Source organism: Macaca mulatta, chromosome 1 (assembly GCF_049350105.2).
Source record: "Macaca mulatta isolate MMU2019108-1 chromosome 1, T2T-MMU8v2.0, whole genome shotgun sequence".
NCBI lineage: Eukaryota > Metazoa > Chordata > Mammalia > Primates > Cercopithecidae > Macaca > Macaca mulatta.
This window is the reverse complement of record NC_133406.1, coordinates 146,374,664-146,395,214: the sequence shown is the minus strand read 5'-3', so window position 1 is coordinate 146,395,214 and position 20,551 is coordinate 146,374,664. Positions and strand designations below refer to the sequence as shown.

The window sequence follows — 20,551 nt, the reverse complement described above, 5'->3', positions numbered from 1 at the left end:
TAAAAGAATCTGGAGGTGACAGTAGTTGCTTTTATAAACCCCCCAAACAATAATTTCAAAGCTTCTAGTCTCCTTTTCAGATTTACTTTGGTTTGTCTTTATAAGTAATAAAAAGAGATAATACGGTACAAGAATACATGGTTACATCATTACAGCTAAACTATAAGCAAGGACACATAAAAAAATTTAAGTTTCCATTCATGTATTGAAGAGTGAATTTTATTTACACTACTAGTAAATCCCAGCTACTCCAGTTATTCTGTTATATCTCATCAATAACAGGAAAAATATCTTCTTCCAGTATTTCAGTTTTAACAATTGTAATTAAATTGGTTAGTTATAATAAGAGTTAAGAAGCAATTAATGAATTTTTTTTGGAAATAAAAAATATGTATATACATTACCCTGATACCTAGGCCAAAATATATCTAACAACAAATTTTCTTGATTTATATTAGTCATAAAAATAAAGGAAAAATATATTGCAAGTATTTTCTTTATAGACAATTTCAATTAGAAAACAATAGTTTAAGGAAAGCAATAAAGTGGTTCATAAGAATGGATTGATATGGAGGCAAGATAAGTATTTAAAACTTGACAGACAACATACTGTCAAATATGACGAAAGACTATCTGCCTCAATGACACCATTTACAGGCAGTAACTAGATTTTTACACAACTCCATTTTCTCTCATATTGAAGGAAATTACAGGTAAGTTATGCTCCTAAGTCAGTTAAGAACCCCTTCTTTTAGCTTGTAAAATGTAGCCTTTTGATTTGATAATTCCTCTACTTTTCACAATGACCGAGTATCGCAGTAGCCACAGTGGCACCCACTCGTGCGCTTGAATGTCAGGAATGCTTTCCTGAAGAGCTTCTTGGAAACTTGCTTCAGAAAGCAGTTCTAAAAGAAACAACAAACAAAACTCCAGCGTGTTAAATTGGAAAACAAAAAAGCACTTTACTATGTAGGTAAGCATTTAACATAACAAAAGAAACCCTCAAAATTTAATATATAATATGCTTATCCTTCATGTGTGTGCTATGAATCTGAACCAGAGTATTAGAAACTCCCAGGCATTTATTTAAAAAAGTAACTACAACTCTACCCCAGCCTATTTAATTCATAACTTTTGGTGAGTGCAGCCTAGACATCACAGTTTTTTAAAGATCTCCAGGTGATTCTAATGTATAGTCAGGGAAAATACAGGAAAGTCTAAAGAAAAAAAAAGTAACTGATAATCCTATCAATTGGAGATGATACACCATTGTCATGCACTTTCTTACAACTTTTTTGGTGTATATGTGTATATATCTTCATATATATATCTCCATCCATATCTTGAATCTCTATATATCTCTATATCTTATATCTGTATCTGTGTGGGTATACCTGTATCTTATAAAACTAGAAATCATACTGTAGTTACAGCCTTTTAAATTATCTTTTTCCACTTATATTGTGAATATTTTCCCATGTAATAGTCTGTGAAAAGATCATTTTTAGTAATTTCCCCACTACTATATTATATAGCTATCATAATAATATATTTCCCTATTATTGGTCAAAACATTTGTTTTGCTAATAAAAATAATGCCAGGATAAACATTCTTTAAAAATATATATATATATTTTATATATAAAATATATATAATATATAAATAATATATATTATAAATATATATAAATTATACATATATAAATTATATATAAATATATATAAATATATATATATATATATTTTTTTAAGATGGCATCTCACTCTGTTGCCCAGGCTGGAGTGCAATGGTGTGATCAGTAAACCACAAAATCTTACTTAGGAAAAGGGTCTATTATATTTATTTTGAATATGGAACCATAGTTCTTTTTCCCTAGGTTGAGAAAACTTGAGCAAAATTAGTTTTATTTAGGCCCATGGTTTAAAAATATTGAGATACAAGAGTTTTTGTTTTTGTTTTTTTTTTTTTGAGATGGAGTCTCGCTGTGTCACCCAGGCTGGAGTGCAGTGGCACGATCTCGGCTCACTGTAACCTCCGCCTCCCGGTTCAAGAGATTCTCCTGCCTCAGCCTCCCGAGTAGCTGGGATTACAGGTAGGTGCCACCACACCCAACCAATTTTTGTATTTTAGTAGAGATGGGGTTTCACCATGTTGGTCAGGCTGGTCTCGAACTCCTGACCTCAGGTGATCTACCCAAGTTGGCCTCCCAAAGTGCAGGTGTGAGCCACTGTGCCCGGCCACAAAAAATATTTTCAAACAAAAATCGGTTTATTACACACGCAAAGTTGTGTGGATGGGAGGACAGAAGGACTATATGTATTATAACCATATTAATTACAGTATATTAAAATGGTGGTTTCCATTACAAATAACTCTGTAAGTTTAAATATATTAGTGTTATCCAATGTATAGACTTTATATAATACATTTATCAGGAATGCCAAAAAAAGCCATATACACATAAATAATGCCCATTTTACAGGTGACGTTTTAAACAATGAAAACATCAATGGCTCTGATGACACCTGGGGCATTGATCCATAAAAACCCTTTCTAAAAATAGAAATATTTGTACCAGCAATGCTTTCTTTAAGCATTTGAATACAAATCATTGCAAGACCATTTAAATAAATTTTTGTTATCAACTATATCTTAAAAAAAAAGTCTACACATAAATTTATCTCCAAATATGGAAGAAACAAACCACCACAATAATGCAGATGACGAACATTTTAAAATGCATGCCTGGCTGTGAAATGAAGGGCCAAAGTCCAAGTACATTCTTAAAGCTAGATACATGCCATATTGCCAGCTGCTTTACAGAAAGGCTATGCTTTACACTTCTACCAGCAGTTGATAACTTGAGAATGCCGCAGTGCCAATTCTTTTTTTCTTTTCTTTTCTTTTTTTTTTTTTTTTTTGAGGCAATGTCTTACTCTGTTGCCCAGGCTGGAGTGCAGTGGCATGATCACAGCTCACTGCAGCCTCAAACTCCTGGGCTCAATGCATCCTTCCACCTCATTCTCCTGAGTAGCTAGAACTAGAGATGTGCATCACCAAGGCCAGCTAATTTAATTTTTATTATTTTTGTAGATATGAGGTCTTACTATGTTGCCTAGGCTGGTCTCAAACTCCTGGACTCAAGAGATCCCCTGCCTTGGCCTTCCAAAGTGCTGGGACTACAGGTGTGAGCCAGCATGCCCAGCAAATTCCAAGTTTATATCCAAGCTCTCTATGACTGCTCTGATGCCATATATATCCCACCACTCCTCTCCTCACTGCCTCTTCTCTGGCCACACTGGCCTCGCCTCCTTGCTGTATCCTGAAAACCTCAAGCACATTCACACCTTGGGGCCTCTGAATTAGCTTCTCCCTTTTCCTTGAACATACTTTTTCCAGATATTCACATGGCTCACTCCCTTCCTGCAGGTCTCTGATTAATATTACCTTAGTAGAGAGGCCTCTCTGACTGTACCGTATAAAACAGCAATTAACTTGGATACTCTTTCTGCTTCAGCCAAATTATCTCCATAGCATATACTACCACTTATCATATGTAACATTTATTTTACTGTCTGTCTCCTCCCATTAGAATATAAATTCCATGAGGGTTTATTTTTGTCTGACTTGGTCCTTTATCTCTAGTATCCAGAACAATGGCTGGCAAATGGTGCTCAGATGTCTATTATATGCATCAATCAATATGGAAAGATTCCACTGGGGTCAGAAGCAACCTACAGATAGGGATTAAGGGAGCATCCTCACAGTTTGATTTCGGAGTGCTAAAGGACCCACCTACTCCCAAATGAACTGCTGTGATACCTGAATAGCATTAATAGTAAACGCTCAATCAATGTTAGCTATTTTCATGTGCCAGGTACTTTTCTGAGTACTTTACATGTATTAACTTAGTTAATCCACATGCTAACCCTATGAGATAGATACTATTATCTCCTTTATGGGGGGAAACTGAGGCAGAGAGGTTCGGTAACTTGGCCAAGGTCACATCACTAGTAAATGATAGTTTTCATAAATAGAATGCAAATGTCTCCTTGGAAAATTAACATTAATATGGATTTATCAGATTTTCTAACAAAGAGGACCCTGAGGGAAAGAGATATAATACAGATTGGATTTAATCGAAATGGGGGGCGGGGAACAAACAAAAAGGGAAAGTTCTAAATTCAAGATCATCTACTTTACAATTTTACTCTCTAGTTAAATTGTTATTACACTTCTAGTACAAAGGGTAATGGAAAATAAACCCATTATGGGGAGTAAGGGTAATTTTTAGAACAGGGGTAGACCTTCAGGAAATTTATAAACAAAATTCTATTTTAGATGACAAGCAGAGTTAAATGTTTTACAGTTTGGTTCCTTAAAAAAATTAAAAATATGACACAAAATCAGAGACTATGCTATTCATTAACTACATACTTTTAAAATTTAACTATGGTTGAACTCTTTAGTCAGTAAACATGACAAATTAAATCAAGAGTGGCTTCATTACAGATTAAAGTGTCTGACGGTTCATTAATGATAAATGCAGGATAAGCCTATACATTTTCACCAAAAGTCTTAGAATTAAAAAAGACAACCAAGTATCAAATTATGTCAGTAATACAAAAAATATAAAAAGGATTAAATCTCTCTCCTCATATACATATGCAACATATTTTGCCGTATTAGCACACATTCTAAATGTCAACATTTAGAGATGTGAAAATAAAACACTAGACACCTTAATCTCTTCGTATTTCCTTTCCTACTAGAAAAAGGATTGAGTTTTTTTCAAGTGAAGCTAGAAGAGGGTACAGGCTGGATCATCAGCTGTTGGTAACAATTACTGTTAGAAGAGCCTCCAAAAAGTAAAGAGACACGTGACATCTGCCAACATATGGAAAGTTAAAATTTAAATGACTTACAGTTCAGAATAAATCAGCATAACATTTGTTAGATTTTTCACTAAAATGGCTTAAAAAATCAGTTTACTTGATTGTGAAAGCTCTACTGGGAAGGAAAAAGTCACTGTATTTTATTCTGGTATGATTTAAATGAAAATGGATAAAGTTTTCAGACTGTAATATTATAATACTAACATTTCAAATCAGAGAGATTGTATAGTGGAAAAGGCTCCAAAATAATCCAAGACTTAGGCCAAGTTCAAACTTTGCCCAAAGCCAGCTGGGTGACCTTGGCTAGTTCCTTTCACTCTGAGGCTCTATTTCCTGACTAAAAAAATGTATAGTTTCAGTTGTTGTGAGGATTATAGATAACCTCTCTGAGGCATTTGGCATGATGCTTGGCATTCAAGGAACAATAACTATTAAAACTCTTTCTCCTCCATCTCCCCCTCCTCTGATGAAACAGTGAAGAAATGAGAATGAAGCAGACTGCTAATAAATAGTATAAAGTTTTAATAGATTATCCAGAGCATTCTTAAAATGAGCAAACTGAATCAACCCACCGATATTGTGTCATCTTTTTAGGTATGGAAGTAAAAGCTGAATATTTTTTTGGTGGGAATTATCTATGAAATATAATTTCCTCTAATATTTATTAAATCAGAACTTCTATAAAAATGTCATCGAGAATTAAAACTTTCACAAGACATTTCTCACTTATAAACAAACATTTCTCATTTATGCCAAAAATACTTAGTAATATACAGGCTCTCTGAAACATTTATCTTTGCAAGTTATGTTCAATATTATCTTCCAAGTCTTTCTAGTTATCTTATAAAATGTTGCAAAAAATTATTCTATAAAAGAGACAAGCCATTGTCATTAATCAAATATAAACATGTCTTAATAAAATACCTACTTACGTATCCTAAGTTGCTTATTAAGTTTTGAATTATATTACATGTGCCACTTTTTCCAGATATTTATCTCCTTGAATAAAATAGCCTTTTGGCCAGGCACAGTGGCTTATGCCTAAAATCCCAGCACCTTGGGAGGCTGAGGTGGAGGAATTGCTTGAGTCCAGAAATTCAAGCCCAGCCTGGGTGACATGGTGAAACCCTGTCTCTACAAAAAATACAAAAATTAGCTAAGTGTGGTGGTATGTGCCTGTAGTCCCAGCTACTCAGAAGGCTGAGGCAGGAGGAGAGCTTGAGTCCGGGAGGTGGAGACTGCAGTCAGTTGAGATCATGCCACTACACTCCAGCCTGGGCAACAGAACAAGACTCCATCTCAAAACCAAAGAAAAAATCAAGTGGCCTTTTGGTCCAGTCTTTGCTATGCTAGATAGTATTATATATATTACTATTTAGAATGTCTCAAAAGATCTTTTCTGTGTAGTTTAATTAATTTGTGAACCTCAAAAGACCAGATGTTCAGGAAATGATCCCTTCACTTTTTTTTCCCCATTGGTACAGAGATAAAGTTTTCTGAAAATAAAGACATGTATGTTTTGAACTAACCATTAAGAATAGTTCAGATAACACTGTATTTTTATCACTGTCCACACTTAAAATTATGTATCAACAAGTGCCTTTTTGTAAGACAAAGCTTATGATCAATCTCTATAGTGAAAATATCAGTTTTACCTTTTGGATCATTGTGAGTCAACAGCTGTATGTCAAATTGTTTAGCAAATGCAGTCAAATCTGGTGGCATCACACAGCAGGAGGCAAGATTAACTTGGTTACTATTTGGTTTTACCTAGAAGTGAAAATAAAATCATGATATCACTACTAAATTAAATACCAAAAATAGAAAGCAATAAGCAATAACATAATTTTAGAACATATGAAAAATCACAATCCACAGTGCTTAAAGCTTACAAAATACTTTTACATTAATATCATTATTAATATATGCTTTTCTAACCTAGGTTAGTAGTAATAGGGAACAGGAATTCCCTATTACCTTTTCCCTATGTAGTATGTTGCAAAATGTATTTTGCAGTGTACCACTAGGGGGAGGAAAAATCCAACATAGTACTACACTTTTTTTTTTTTTTGAGATGGAGTCTTGCTTTGTTGCCCAGGCTGGAGTGCAGTGGCATGATTTTGGCTCACTGCAACCTCCACCTCCTGGGTTCAAGCAATTCTCCTGCCTCAGCCTCCTGAGTAGCTGGGATTACAGCCGCCCGCCACCACGCCCAGCTAATTTTTTGTGTTTTTAGTAGAGACCGGGTTTCACCATGTTGGTCAGGCTGGTCTTGAACTCCTGACCTCAGGTGATCTACCCACCTCGGCCTCCCAAAGTGCTGGGCTTACAGGTGTGAGCCACGATGCCTGGCCCGGTACTACACTATTAAAAAGTCTCCTGCTAGAACCATTTAACAATCTAATACATCTGCCTAGAAAACAAACATGCTTTTTGTTAGTTTGTTAAGTGTGATGGTTTCAGCTACAGAGGGAATAGGTCTTAAAGGTAGAGGATCAAATACAAGTAAATATATTTAAAGTGTAAAATATGGCTATGAATCACACACATTTTGAAAGAAAAGAACTGACAGCTTCCAGCAGCTGCACTGGTTAATTTACATTCTGAATCATCTAAGTCTCTCCGGTAGTTTCTTGACCTCATTCTGGCTACCATCAAGGAGAAGGGGAAATACTTTCTCTAGGTCTTCCTGTCCATAAGAAACTCTGAAAGCTCTGAAAAGGAGAAGGCTGAAGAAGAAGGAAAAGGAATAAAGAAAAATACTGAGAGTAAAGGTAAAATGCCAGCAAGTGACTTTCCTAATAATGTAGGTTATTAGACCAGAGAGGGGGAATAATTAATTTATGACACTCACTCCATATCAAGTTGTATGAACTGACAGTCTTACACATCTTTGAATAACAGCAAAATATTTGTTATATATAATGTTCCCTTACTTAGGAAATTAGAGTCATGGTCTAATAGTACCTAAAGAAAAAGAAGGTGTTTTTTTTTTTTTTTTTTTTTGAGACAGTCTTGCTCTGTCACCCAGGCTGGAGTACAGTGGTGCGATCTCAGCTCACTGCAACCTCCGCCTCTGGGGTTCAAGTGATTCTCCTGCCTCAGCCTCCTGAGTAGCTGGGATTACAGGTATGTGCCACCACGCCCAGCTAATTTTTTTATTTTTAGTAGAGATAGGGTTTCACCATATTGGTCAGGTTGGTCTCGAACTCCTGACCTCATGATCTGCTTGCTTCGGCCTCCCAAAGTGCTGGGATTACAGATGTGAGCCACTGCACCCGGCTGTAAGGTTTTTCTTTAGGTATTATTGTTTTCAGCACATAAGTAGAACTGAAGGAAATGGCCTTAATTCATTTGGCTATAAATGTTTTAACACACATTTTCTAGTATTTTTGTCACTCATTTTAACTGGGATTAACATTCAGTTCAATCAGAGATACATTTAAATAAAAAGAAACAAAAACTCCAAATGATAAAACCTGCCTCAAAACTCCTGCAGAAACAAAACAAAACTCCCACATGTGGAAAAGTCACCCTGCAGGGATGGCCACTATGTGCATCACGCTCAACAGTGTGCAGCAAAGACTGAAAAGGGCAAGTTCTTCCCGGAGTACTCATGATCCTGCCATCCCTTACCTGTGCCCACTGATACAGCTGTTCCAACTGTGTTTTGTCTAGATCAGAGGTACCTATGGCAACAATCTTTTTGCTCTGAACTAAGTTTTCTAATTCCTCCCAGTAAGGCTGTAAATGCTCCAAGGAAAGATTAACTCCATCTTCAATAGGAGGCGAAGCAATGATCACAGAATCCAGCTGTGCAACTCCAAGGACTGAACAGGCTGATAGGAAGGAAAACACAAGGAGAATAAACGCTTGTTACATCATAAAAACAAATATTTCTAATGTTTTCAAAGTATCTCACTGAATTCTGTCCATATTCTTCACTAGTTTTCAAAATAACAGATTATTTCATAGTTTACTTTTCATTTAGAACATTTCCATCTTTCAAAAATGTGTAAGTGCCCATTTACCTACTTGCTCTGTGTGGCAGACAAGTGGGTTTCTCTGACCTGCCTTCTTCCTAGGCAGCTTGCAGCTACTACATGCTCCTCTTTCTGGGGAAAAAAATTTCTTGTTTCCTAGGTCCCAGAAGTTTTTAGTAGCTCCCTTACCTTCATAAAATTTTCTTCTCCAGTTCTACTTGCTCACTACTATCGCATATGGATGATCACAAGAATTATGACCTAATATTCTGTAACTGGTAGTCACAGCAAAGAATAAGCTTGAGACACTGAAAAACTGAATGTTTGGTCTTAATCCACATTTATAGAGGTAGATAACTTCTTAATTTCTATAAAAATAATTGAAGAGCTTATTTTAAATGATTATTCATTCTAAAGTTACATTAAAGAGCCAATTATTTGAGTTTTCAATATATGTAAATACTGGAAGAATTTTTTATTATCACAATAACCTAAGTGCTAAAAATAGATATAAAATACTTGAATTTTTTTTTTTTTTTTGCCATTGTTGGTTTTGATATTTCACCTCTAATACTAAAAGGGCTAAGAATATGATTAAGAACTTCTATCTCCAAACAGACAGTGAACATTTAACTACATTACACCTTTTACGTTCCTCTTGCATATCAAAGTATGACCTACGTAAGTCAGTATGATTTTACAGAAGCCATAAGAAACTAGGCTAGAACTTTAAAAGGTAAAATTGGAATCAACTCATTTTCTTTTTACCCGGACCTAAACACAAGTTATAACTAATACACATACACTAATTTAAAGTCCACTATTAAGATAAAAAATTTAGTTTTTGCTTACCCATGTCAACTGCACTTCTAGTTGATGATGAAGAGTTTGATCCTACAATGAACAGTTTTGCTGGGTAACAAAGAAAACAAAACTGATTACTACATTTGGATACACATTTCACTATATGCTAGCATTAACACTACTATAATACTAAGATGACAGATAATCCTGAATGAATTATTTTTCCTTTCCCAGTCACATAACTTTATAGTTTTAAGACATAAATGTATAGTTCCACTGTACTTTTAAAATCATGTGCTAGTTGCCAACAAATATCTGTTTATCAAAACAAAAAGTAAATATTTATTTCCCATTTATTAGAAGCAGGTTAGATAACTATTGGAGCTTAAATTAATTGAAATTTATATTTTTATGACTTAAAACATTAATAGAGCACATTATATACTTTCTCCAATAAACCAAAATCTATATACAAAGACTAAATAAAAAATGTAATGAGAAGAAAACTGAAAAAAAAAAAAAAAAGTCCACAATTCTACCTTCCCAATACAATCATTTTCATTTTCAGACATTATCTTCCAGTTTTTGGTCATATGAAGTAGGGCATAACATCATTTCCTCTTCTATTTGGTTTAACTTTATGTAACAAATATTTTAAATATATTTCTATGTAGTATTTAGTTATCTTAAAATTTCTTTAATTTAAAAAATTTTTTGTAGAGACAGGGTCTCATTATATTGCCCAGGCTGGCCTTGAACTCTTGACCTCAAGGGATCCTCCCACTTCAGTCACCCAAAGTGCTGTGATTACAGGTGTGAATCACCACAATTTTTTCTTGAGACAGGGTCTCACTCTCATCCATGTTGGAGTGCAGTAGTGCGATCACAGTTCACTGCAGCATCAACATTCTGAGCTCAAGTGTTCCTCTCACCTTAGCCTCCCAAGTAGCTAGGACTACAGGCATGTACCCCTACACCTGGCTAATTTTTTTCATTTTTTTGTAGAGACAGGGTCTCGATATGTTGCCCAGGGACTCTTGAACTCCTGGCCTCAAGCAATCTTCCCAATGTGCTGGGATTACAGCACCACATCAGGAAAAATTTTTTTATCCTAATAGTCATGTGCTTACTGTAGAAATGAAGACCTATAAAAGTAGAAAGACCAAAAAGAATGGCCAGTCTCATCACCCAAATTATTGTTTAGACTTCTGTGTATTCTGTGGCTTTTTTTCCACTTAGGGGTGGCCTTGAATATTATTCTGTGTTTTTAGTGTATAATTTTACATACTTTTTTTTTTGAGACAGAGTCTTTCTCTGTCGCACTGTGGTGCCATCTTGGTTCACTGCAACCTCCTCCTGGTTCAAGCAATTCTCATGCCTCAGCCACCCAAGTAGCTGGGCTTATAGGCCTGCGCCACCATGCCTGGCTAATTTTTGTATTTTTAGTAGAGACGGGGTTTTGCCATGTTGCCCAGGCTGGTCTCGAACTCCTGGCCTCAAATGATCCACCTGACTCGCCTCCCAAAGTGCTGGGATTACAGGCGTGAGCCACTGAGCCCAGCCAATTTTACATGCTCATTTTTTAATGGTTGAATATTATTTTGTAGTTTTGAAGAGTGGCATTTATTAAATGAGTTCTACTTATTGAACATTTAGGTTAGTAAATGTTCCAGTAGTAGTTCCAGTTTTCTATTTTCACATATATAATGCCAAAACAAACATCTTAGTAACTTGTTGTTCAGCATTATACTATATCATTTCCCAGGGATGAATTGTTAGAAATGTGATTATGAGTCAAAGCACATGACGTTTTGTGTCAGTCTTGTTATACTTTAAAAGATGTGTGCCAGTTTACCACACCACCACCAATTAAGAATTGCTCTTCTATCAACATAGGATGCTATTATTAAATTTTTTAAAAAAACTTAGTAGGTACAATACATACCTACCCAGGACCACATTAATTGTCATTTCTTTGGTTACTAGGAAAGTTGAGTCATTTTCTATATTTGTAAGATTGAGGTTTTGGTTTCATTTAAATTCAACTTTATATGTACGTATTTATGTAAACTCACTGTTCAAAAAAATAAATTTACTCAATAGACAAACAGGTAGAGTAGCAAAAGAGCAAGAAAAGAAAAAAATCAAAAGAGGAAACAGAGAAAAATAGGGCTAATGAAATACCCTTATATAAAGTGCCTGACATCCGATACATGCAACACATTTTCTTGTATGTTTCTTATATGAGTCCCTTCCTTCCTACTGCTAGGTGATGTCTCTAAAAACACTGCTTCCCTGAGATTACTCCTTATTGAACAGCCATCCCAGCTTCTCTACTAGATGAGAGTCAGTATTTACTATTTTGGTCTAACTTTAGCCCCTATAACTCTATGAAAACCTTCCCCACTACTATTCCTCTGTCCATGAATTTGTGCTGTCTGAAATGGTCTCCTTTCTCTGAAGGATGAGGCTTTTTTGGATAGGTAGAAAGAGGAAAGCTCTTTAGATGGGGAGAATTTTGATACCTATTAAGAAATCTCAAGCCCTGTAGGAACTGAAGACAACTTCTAAGAGACCCAAGATGGAACTAAATCATGAATTACAGTCAACCTCAGAAAGAATGTTGGTTTACGTCCTTTCCAACACAAACAGCAATGTAAAATTAACAGGAAAAAATGGGTTTTGGAGTTAGGCATACCCGAGTGGATTCCTGGTTCAACCACTTACTGGTTGTATGACAACCTTCAAGTTATTTAATATCACTAATGCAATGCGGTAACAGACTTACCTTGCAGGATTGTTTTGAGAATTAAATGAGAAAATATAACCATAAAGTACCAAGTACAGTGTCTGGCACAAAGCAAGACTCAATAAATGGTAGTTACTATAAAAGACACTAAAAAGTTACTAAAAAGACAATACCCTATCTCATCTTACATGCAATTTATTATTATTAACCATCTCAATAATAATAAAATAGCAACAACCACAATAACAACAACATGGTAGCAAACAATAGCTACCTAGAACTTACTTTGAGGCAAGCACTGTGCTAAGTGCTTCTTTTGTTATTTCATCCAGTTTACAAAGAAGCCAGAGAAACAGATACATCCCCATTTTATAGATGAGAAAACTGAGGCTCAGGGAGGTTAAAGTCTTTGTTGGCCCAACATTATACTAGCCTGTAATCTGCATACCCAGAAACTTCAAAGCTCAAGCTTTTAATGATTATGCTATGCTAACTGTAAGGTAAGGGCAGAGATGGCATATCTTTTCATTTTTGTATTCCTTGAGTATAGTACAGTTTCTGGAATTTGTCACTCACTACATTTCCTGAGTGGGTGTTACAGTATTTTCTTTCTCTCCATGTAACTTGCCCAGGTTTCTTTTTATATTTGCAGGTGACCTCAGACATTGCTTACCAGTATCTTACCAGAAGGGGGTGCTTATGCTTGCTTTGGGTGGACACTGCTTCTAAGCCTTCCCTTTATCCTTTCCATCTCCTTCATCTTAATCTTTCTACTGCTCTGAAGTTTGACACATAAATTACATGACATGATGACACCATCATGAAGAACAGCAAGTTGAAGTTCTATTCTGACTCTTATATAATAGCCAGCATTGACCTCTTAGAACTCCATCTTGGAGTTTAAGTAAAATTATGTTAAAAAATAATTTTTGAATTTCTCACATTTAGTGTCTGAGCAAAGAAAGGCTTATTTTAATGCCTAACAAAATCTATCGCTTCCACTATGTAACAAAATAAATTGAAAAGACTATACTTTACCAGAAACTTTCATTTCTTCTCTTTCATCAGGATTTATCTTTTCTACTGCATGAGATACAGTGCATTCCAAGACATCTGGAAATTCCTATAATAAACACAATATTTAAAATAAATACAAAATTTAATGCTTCTGATTAATTATAAAATTTTCTATTATCCATAATGCCTAAAAGAAGCAGAGAACCTATAAGACAACAGAGCTATTTACCTGAGGTCTGGGTGGCTAGGTGGGCTTTACAAGGGTTGTAAAGCTCTGACATAAAGGTAAAATGGTGTGTGTGTGTGTGTGTGTGTATCTGTTTTCTGAGAAAATCTGTCTCATTTTGACGAGGTATTTACAAAGAAGCATGATCAAAAAAATTAAAAACAAGCAGTGGGGGCATATGTGAGGAGTCAGAAACACTAGCACAGCAGATAATTTTACTCTAAAAAGAAGTGATTCTCCTGCCTCGGCCTCCCAAGCTGGGATTACAGGCACGTACCACCACGCCTGGCTTTTTTTTGTTTGTTTTTTTGTTTTTTTAGTAGAGATGGGATTTCGCCATGTTGGCCAGGCTGGTCTCAAACTCCTGACTTCAGGTGATCTACCTGCTTCAGCCTCCCAACGTGCTGGGATTATAGGCGTGAGCCACTGTGCCCGGCCTGTAATCACAAGCATTGTAAACCAAAACTTTTTTCCTGAGTAAAACAGAAAAAAGCAAAGGCCATTTGAACGTATTTTAATGAATAATGCACAAGGATAATGAGAAAATATTAGTACATATACATCAGAAACGTATTAACTTACATTTACAATATCATACAAAGTAAACAGCTAAGGCTTTCCCATGATTCTTGAGCACTTTCACAGCACATATCAGGGGTTCAGTAAGTGTTTACAAGTCAAGCATAAATAGAATAAATAGTCATTTCAGAGAAACACAGATTGATTTAAAAAACCATTACTCAATGTCTATATAGTAGCTATAGAGTTACATGGTTGCGGTATGCCCAGAGGAACCAGTATTTCCACACATGTCCTTTTCCATACTTTTAAAGTAGCCTAAGTAATGTGCTGTGAGCCTTTAACTGAGTTAGATTTCAAAGAGTGGTTTAGGGTTTTGAACACTAACATTTATGACAGTAGCCATATACTGACATTTAATGGAACACAGTTCCTTACTGTTTCATCGGAAACTGACATTTGAAAAATTACTTCTAGTGACATTGAGTCTACCAAAGCAATCAATCAATCACAACTGATAATCATTCCTCTACTAGACCAAATATAAACTGAAATAAAACACTAATAGTGAGGAAACCACAGTGAGGAAACCGTGGTGAGAATTAAGCATGAGAATCCTAGTATCTTATCTGGTTAAACAGTTGCCTACAGTCTAGATTTTCTGTTTTACGCATAAGCCTACTGGATCAGAGTGCCGTCTCAGCAAATCGACCACAGAGAGTTTTATGGCTAATTGCCTATTTGACTTCCCTCACAAAACTGAAGAAATTAACTTCCTGTTTACTTTACTTCCTTTTTGACCTGCATGATTTTTGCATTCACATTTCACTTACCCTCACCAAATCTGGGTTGATTTGGGAACTCCACTCATTCAAGGTTTTTTGGATACAATCACGAAGCTGCAAAACGAATGCAGTTTGAAACTGTTAATCAAACTCTGTACTTTTCTGTACTTCTACAATAAGAATATATTAATTTGATAAGCAGGAAAAAAAGATAGCAACAGGAAATACCACATGAACCCCAATTTTAATTCTACAGGGTTTTTATTTCCTTTAACATAGATAAATTCAGGCCTGTTTTCACCCTACTCTTGTTTCTCAAAGGTTCTTGAACTAAAGCAGTTGTCTAATTACTTTAAAGTGTTTTTTGTACCAGTGAAAATTTAAGCAAACTGTTGAGACATAAAAGCATTCACAGGCCAGGTACAGCGGCTCATGCCTGTAATCCCAGCACTCTGGGAGGCTTAGGCAGGCAAATCACTTGAGGTGAGGAGTTCAAGACCAGCCTGGCCAACATGGTGAAACCCTGTCTCTACTAAAATTACAAAAATCATGTGGGCATAGTAGTGCATGCCTGCAATAGCTACTCAGGTGGCTGAGGAAGGACAATTTTTCTTGAACCCAGGAGGTGGAGGTTACAGTGAGCTGAGATGATGCCATTTCATTCCAGCCTGGGCAACAGAGCAATTCTGTTTCCTCCAAAAAAAAAGGCATTCATAAAGAAACAAAAATAAGGTTTATAAACAGAGGAACTTGGATTCAAGCCCAGGCTGTCTGACTGGAATTCATGTCACAACTATGCCACATTTCTCAAAGACAAACAAATTAAATTATTAGAGAATAAGTGTAGCTGGAAAATCCTACCTCAGATTCACCTGTGCTGTTTATTAAAAGTTCAGACTCCTGAGCCTAATCCTAGACCCACTGAATCACTCTCCAGGAGCAGTTTGGACTTTCATTTTAGCAAGCATCCCAAGAAGAGTACTTTATCTATGTACTCTAAAGTCTGAGAACCACCAGGATAGACATATCTTGCAGAACTCAACTTGTATGACAGTCCAGAAGTCATTTCCTAACATTTAGGTGCACCTCTAACCTGTCTTCCATGTTTTCTTAAACAAAAAAAATTTTATACAAATATTCTAGTATGTTGTAAATTAATTCAAACATACTTTATTGAAGTGTATTTCAGACTTATTTGATAGTAGTCCAAAGTAAGACATACATTCACATAGTGAGCAAAGACCTATATACATATAATGGAACAAAACATTCACAAAACGATATTTATTTTCACAACATGCCAGGCACTCTAATGGTTCTAACATATTACTTAGAAAAAATATATTGGTCCATGACTCACTGAACTGATTTATGACCACTAATGGGCCAAACCTGGCAGTCTGAAATCACTGCCTTATTAGATAACCAAGGACATAATGTTTTGCATTCTTCTGTGGGCGATCAATGAAAACACAAATGAGTAACTAGAGGCAAGCCCCTGAATTGCAAAAGCACTTTCCTAACAGAAACAGCAGACACTAAACTTCTGAACTATCTGAACTATGATTGCTTATGATAAAAATTGATACAACCACTGTACTACGTATATCTTAGTACACACGATTACAAGACATAATTGGTTTATCAATTTAAGGGCACAGAACTACCTATGTTAAGATTCACAATCCATAATAATAATTTATGTGCTATTCACAACAATTCACTTGAATTCAAATCACAAGGTCTAGATCTTTATGTAAAGCATATTTATAATCAAATTTAAGTCAGTGGATGAAAATGAGTTGATAATCATTCCAGATAGAATTACAAGTCATAACAGTCTCTTAAAAATTAGTAAACATTGAAAGAGCAGAACCAACTAGAGGTTAAAAATTCTATCGGAAGTGCTTTGGCTCAAAACATGGGAGAATTCTAAGAAATTTCCCTCCGGAAGGATGGCTCATTTGCACACTTGAGGCTTTCCCAATGAATTCCTCAATTCAGGAAAGTACGTATATTTTCATAGTATTCACCCTCTTCTTGAAACAATTTCTTTAATCTTGGATTCTGCAAAATGTCAGGACACATCATAAAACAGTCTAACATTATAATTGCGTAGGAAATTCATTGACTTTATCACAAGCCTAATGATTTTTAATCTTGTAAATTACATGTTCGCTATATTGACTAAACATTAACCTTGTACTTGGGTTAATGTTTGTCATTAACATTAATGTTTATGTTTGTTCTCTGCTCTCTTCATTCTTATAATACACATGCAATATCACTGAGGATAAGCATCACCACAACTTAGCCTACCATTAGATCTGGAGTTGTATAAGAATTTTTTCAATACCATGATTCAACCAGTCAAACAGCCTTACAACAAAGAAGTGGGCAAAACAGTCCTATAATGGTCCACTTAAAAGCTATTTGATTTCATAAAATTCCAGTGAAACAAAAAATCTGAACAGAGGTCATAACAGTTTTTTAAAAATTAGAACTAGAAAAGACCTTGTAAGAAATTTAAATGAACTCTCGACCCAACATGTACATTTTCTCAAAAATAAGTGATTTGTTTAGTTTCTTTAATCTCTTCAGTGAGGCTGAACTGTTCCAAGTAGTATATCCCAATTTGGAGCTTTGGATGTTACAAAGTTCTTTTTACATAGAAACAAAATGTGCCTCCCCTTTTGCTCTTACCAAGCAGTCATAGTTTCCCTACAGTATGATGCCATTCCTTCAAGTTTTCCTCAAATGTTTTCTAGTTTCTTTAGTTTTATCCTACTCTTATGAAGTGCCCTAAATAAAACACTAGAAACCAGAATTAGTCCTTTGAACAATGTTTTACAAACTGTGGTGTGTGACTCCGAGCATCAAGAAATCAACATTTTAAAAATTAAAATAAGACAGAAAAAATCAGAATACAGAGTATAAAATAAGGGCTAATATCTTTTTGTGAAACCTGTTTCAGATATACTGATTATACAACTATTACCTGGATTGCAAGGTAAAATGTACCTCTTACTGTGTTTGCAGTCAGAAACTCTTTTGAGTCACTACTTTAGAGTATGCTATTGTGAGATAGGTAAAATTTCACCCAATAATATCAATATATGTGCAAAATTCTGTATTTATGTACCACCAACAGTACTGGAAGAAATTAAGACTCTATGTACCGAATACAGAAATATTTATCTTTGGGAGAAACAACCAAAGTAGGTGGTTGAAATAAAACAAAACATACACACTGAGCTGCAACATAAACACAGAATATGGTACAGACTCAGATTCCTACTTAAGTTACAAGCAAGAGTTCTCATCTCCTGATGGGCACTGACCCCAACAGCAGGCCTGGGCACAGGTCCAGCACTTAACTCAGAGGGATGCCGTGTGCTGCTGCATGGTTTGTTACCAACATCTCATAGAAGAGAGCAGAAACCGCCTAGGAACACAGCTGATATCATAATACGACATAGTTTAGGAAGGTTTTTCTTTTAATTAAGATTTATCTTTCTGATGAAACCAGATGATAGGGAGACAGATGCCTGTACGGTGTGCGTTTTTATATTTTACCTCTTAATTCTCACAACAACCTGATGAGGAAGGTTTTATTACCCAACTTTAACTTTCCCAAAGTCATATAGCTCCTAAATCTAAAGGTTTTGTTATTTTTTAAATACTAGAATTGTCTCATACCGCCAATATGCACAATGTGCAGTGGATTCCTATCCGCTCAGAAATGGCCAACAAATAGGTAACAAGTTTGTAATTCCAGATTAATTTCTGTCACCTCTAACTAGTAACTAGTCTTTTTATTTTCCAGTTTTTACAAAACTTTTATTTTTTTAATTGATAGATATTTGTACATATTTATGGGGCATATGTGATATTTTGTTACATGCATAGAATGTGTAATGATAAAGCATACATAGATGCACAGATATATGCATAAAATGTGTAATGACTAAAGTCAGGGTATTTAGGGTATTCCAAAGCCAAAACTGAGTGCTTACTCATTTGCTTCACGGCAATAGAGAGTCTAATGTCAACATTCTAAAAGTTAGGTGTACTATGAATACTATTACATCCGAATGCACCAAAGGACAATCTCCGAAAATATTCCTTTACCTGGACAGGGTGGGGGAAGGAAGCGAGAGATGTGAAGAGGGACGGAGCGACGTCCTGGCCCTCTGTGACCTCCGTGCCAGGAAGAGGGACCCAGGATGTTTGAGAGTTTTGCCACCAGCCTTACAGCACCGAGAGAGGCGTCACTCAGTGCGCAGCTGCACCCGCTAAGTTTTTTAGACGCGTTGCCCCTCAGTAGCGGGTTTGGACCCGAGGTCGCGCCGACACTGGCCCTAGCATCTTCCCGCGGGCGGAGCCCAGGTGAGAGCAAGGCCCTGCCACCCTCCCTCGCCCGCGGGTGCTTCTTCCTTCCCGGAACCGCCCGGCCAGGCCCAAGGCCTGCCCCGGGAGCCCCGCGGCGACGGTCGCCGCGCTCACCTCCTCGCTGTGCGTGGACGGGCACTTCTTCCGCAGGCGGCCCCAGTTCAGCAGGTTCCCCGTCTGCAGGTGCAGGGTGCGGGCCCGCGCCAGGAGCGCCTTGGCCGCGCGGCTGTCTGTACCCATGGCAGCGGCCGCCCAGGGGCCGAGCGGCGAAGGGGCTGCGGGCGGGCAGGCAGGCGGCCGCCCCACAGGACGCGGTGCCCGAGGCCCGAGAGAGGCCCGAGAGGGAGCGCGAGGCTGCCGGCGCCGCGCGGCTGGAGCCTGGCCTCCGCTCGGGCCCCAGGGAGGCCGGACGGCGGCTGGGCGGCGGCGGGAGAGGAAGGCACCGGTGACTGCGGCTACGGCCCCGGCTACTGCTGCCGCAGCGGGAGAGCTGACTCCAAATTGAGGGAGCTGTTTCCTGGTAGACAATGACTAAGCAGAAATCGCGGCCGAGAAAGTGCTTCGTAACCGTTACTCGTCCCGCGGCGGGGCAGGGGCGGGGCGCGAATCGGCTGCGGGACGCCGGCCCGCGAGTGACTGGCCCTCAGCCTGCGGCGGGCGTGGCGACGGGCGGTGCGCGGCGGGCGCGCGGGCCGAGAGAGCGTGGCGGCGCGGCCCGGAGCGCAGTGCGCCGCAGGGCTCCCCCTAGTGGTCAGAGGACAGAGTGCGGCAGACACTGCCTCCACCTGGTGCGGTCTCCGGGCGTTTGGGTCGTGGCTCCGCCCACTGCCGCCCCGCAGCCGGCTTCCTACACGTCTCTTTAAAGGGCAGCCTGAGCAGCCACCGAGGCTCGGAAATACTACGTAGGTTTCGTTCTCAGAAGCAGCTGTTTGTGCGCAAGTGCCCCCTTCTTCTTTTCGCTTCGCTGCCTTCAAGGACCTTCTCCCAAACTGCTAATATATTTCTTCATCCATTAATTAAAGGTCTATTGATTCACGCTATTTGCTGGTAATGTGTGAAGTCAACGAACAAGACCGAGTCTTTGCCCTTGAGACGCCTACACTCTACCCAGAGACAAGTTCTAAGCACAGAAAACAAGTAATTTTATAAGAACATCATAGGGCAGTTGTTCTCCAGATGA

General features: G+C 37.5%; 1 protein-coding gene across 1 annotated transcript; it reads right to left on the bottom strand.

Annotated features, from left to right (window-relative positions):
• Positions 1-201: 201 nt before the first annotated feature.
• Positions 202-19,962, bottom strand: GCLM (glutamate-cysteine ligase modifier subunit). The gene is made up of 7 exons (XM_015145343.3): positions 19,486-19,962; positions 15,028-15,093; positions 13,471-13,555; positions 9,732-9,791; positions 8,533-8,735; positions 6,552-6,666; positions 202-905 (listed from the first exon to the last, which is right to left on the bottom strand). Exons 1-7 carry the CDS (start codon positions 19,609-19,611, stop codon positions 736-738), a joined length of 825 nt encoding a protein of 274 aa, XP_015000829.1. The 5' UTR covers positions 19,612-19,962; the 3' UTR covers positions 202-735.
• Between the last annotated feature and the right edge of the window lie 589 nt (positions 19,963-20,551).